Source organism: Pteropus alecto, unplaced genomic scaffold (genome assembly GCF_000325575.1).
Source record: "Pteropus alecto unplaced genomic scaffold, ASM32557v1 scaffold67, whole genome shotgun sequence".
Classification (NCBI taxonomy): domain Eukaryota; kingdom Metazoa; phylum Chordata; class Mammalia; order Chiroptera; family Pteropodidae; genus Pteropus; species Pteropus alecto.
Genome location: NW_006441061.1, coordinates 9,775,447 through 9,777,764, shown reverse-complemented (window position 1 = coordinate 9,777,764; position 2,318 = coordinate 9,775,447). Strand labels below are relative to the sequence as shown.

Here is a 2,318-nt window from a genome sequence, read left to right as displayed (position 1 = left end):
GTGTGCGCAGGGCGCGGACCCACGCGCACTCGGGCTTCTGGGGCCAACCCGTGCGCCATCCCCGCGCGTCCTGGTCTGCGCGCTCGCGCACGGAGGTGTGTCCCGGGACCCAGGTGTAGACCGTGTGCGTTTCCTCCAGGTGTCATGAGCTCAGGGGTGTGACTTCGTTTGGATGGCAGGGGTGGGCAGGTGGCCCGCGTGTCTGCATGTGCCACCTTGCAGACACAGGTGCTTCCGTGCGGTGGTGGACACCGGGCTCTGCTCTCAGTTGGCCAAGGGCCGCCGCCCCACCCGTGGCCTTTGGAGGTCAGCTTGCTGCTTAGCTCATCCGCTCTTTCAGCTCCACCCCAGAGAGAGCCCCCTTCCCACCCTGGGCACTGGGCGGGGGAGCACCTCACCTTGTCCTGCTGGAAGTGGGGCTGCACGGAGACCTGGACCTCGGCCCGGGTCTGCAGGCCCCCCAGGGCCCCCAGCAGGACCAGCGCCATCCACAGTGTGTGCAGAGCAGCCATTCTCCCCGAGCGGGCGTCTGGGGCCTGGTGCCAGCGGTGCAGGCAGAGTGAGGCAGGCCAGCGGGACGCGCAGAGGCCACTGGGGAGACCCCTATTTATGGGCCTGGCTTGGCTTCCACCCAGGGCCCAAGGACAGCCCACTGGAGGCTCGTGATGCGGGGGTGGGGGCGTGAGAAGGATGCGTTGGCAGAGCCCAGCTGCAGCCTCGCCCCCCACAGCCTGCTTATGTAAGAGGCTCTGACCAGAACAGGCTGGGCCCCGCCACTGGCCGCTGAGGGTGGGGGAGGGGGGCAGAGGCCTCTCCTGGCCCCAGCAGCCTGGATGGGGGCAGGGTCGTGTGCCTTGGTGCTGCTCTGCCCGGGGGGCCTCTGGTCGTTCCCATCTGGGGAGGGGACCTCCCTCTCACAAGCCCTGCCATCGTTCCCTCTCTAAGCCGGTGACTCTGGGAGGAGGCGACAAGCCCCGTCTGTACCGTGGGAGTTCGGTCCTGGGGGCTGCCAGCCAGTCTGCCCAGGGGGGGCTTCTTCCCTGCACCCTTGTTTCCCTACAGCCCCAGCCAGGTGGGTGTGGAGCCGAGGCCGTCTCGCAGGCCTGAGAGCCCTGTGTTCCCTTGGGGGTTCACAGCGTTCGCCCACGTTTGCTTTACCTTGCAAGGAGGGGCCGGTCCTTCGCCCTGGCTTACTTGGTCTTCACTTTGGTGACGGTGCGGCGTTTGCCTTGTGCCTGGTTTCGTATGGCTTTTTAAGCAGTTGGATCTGCCCGTCCTTCCTGTGCGGCTTCTTGATTTATGACATGCTTGGAAGGGCCTTCCCCATTCTCATAGGAAAGGACTTGGTGTTTCTCGGTTACTTCTACGATCGTGGTTTTACTTTTTTCATCGTTGGTCCAGCCGACGTGTGAGTGTGTGCGTGCACGTGTGTGTATGAGGTGTGAGATGGAGCTAATTTTTTTCGTAGATGATTACCGTCACGTGACCTCCCCATGACCTGCGTGTGACCCCCAGCTGATTCTGTGGCCTCCATCCCTAGAGTGGGGCCAGCACCTATGGGCCTGTTTCCCCCATCCCCAATGGCCCAGGGGTCGAGGGCACAGACTCGGCTTTATTTCACAAGCGAAGCGGGGCTGTCGGCAGGGCGGCCTGGGGGAACGGCCGGGTAGGCAGCCCCGAGCGGGGGTCCGTGCTTTCTCATTGGTGTGGGGGGAGAGTGGGGGGAGAGGCCGCACCCCGCCCCGGGCTGCCTGGGCCACGGCCTGGCGCAGGAGCAGATCTGGGGGTCCTTTCAGAACTGGGCAGGGGCAGGAAGGGGGACATGGGAGGAAGGCCTTGGGGAGCCAGCTGCAGGCCTGTTCACTGGCTGAGCCCTGGGAGCCGCTGGCCTTGCGGAGGCTGGTGGCTCTCTGGGGGGCCTGGCTGGAGGTCCCTGCCCAAACCAGGCTGCCCCAAGACAAAGGCACCTCTGTCGGGGTGAGCACGCCCCAAGGTATGGCAAGGGGTTGACCGGGATGGTGCGAAGGCCAGAGGCCCAAACGCCTCTCACTCGGGCGGGCTGGGCTAAGCTGGGGGGACCTGGGGCCAGATTCCCAGGGGTCCCATGGACCTGGGCGGGACAAGAGTGGCTCCCTGAGTGTCTGCCCCTCAGAGCCAGTGCCCAGAACCGATTCCCTCCTGCCGCATTTCTCTGGCAGGCAACAGAAAGCCAGGCAGTCCCCAGGTCCCTCCTCCTCCCCTGACTGGCCTCTGGGGTTGGGGTGGGCCTGGGAGGGGGCGGGCGGGGGAGGGTGAGGCCAGGGGCCTGGCCGCAGGGC

General features: G+C 65.9%; 1 protein-coding gene across 1 annotated transcript in view; it reads right to left on the bottom strand.

Annotated features, from left to right (window-relative positions):
- Positions 1 to 640, bottom strand: part of PTGDS (prostaglandin D2 synthase) — a 3,506-nt gene extending 2,866 nt beyond the window's left edge. Inside the window, exon 1 of the mRNA XM_006918124.3 lies at positions 399 to 640. Coding sequence (XP_006918186.1) covers positions 399 to 512 — 114 coding nt within the window. The 5' untranslated portion in view covers positions 513 to 640. The remainder of the gene's footprint in view (positions 1 to 398) is intronic.
- Positions 641 to 2,318: the final 1,678 nt, after the last annotated feature.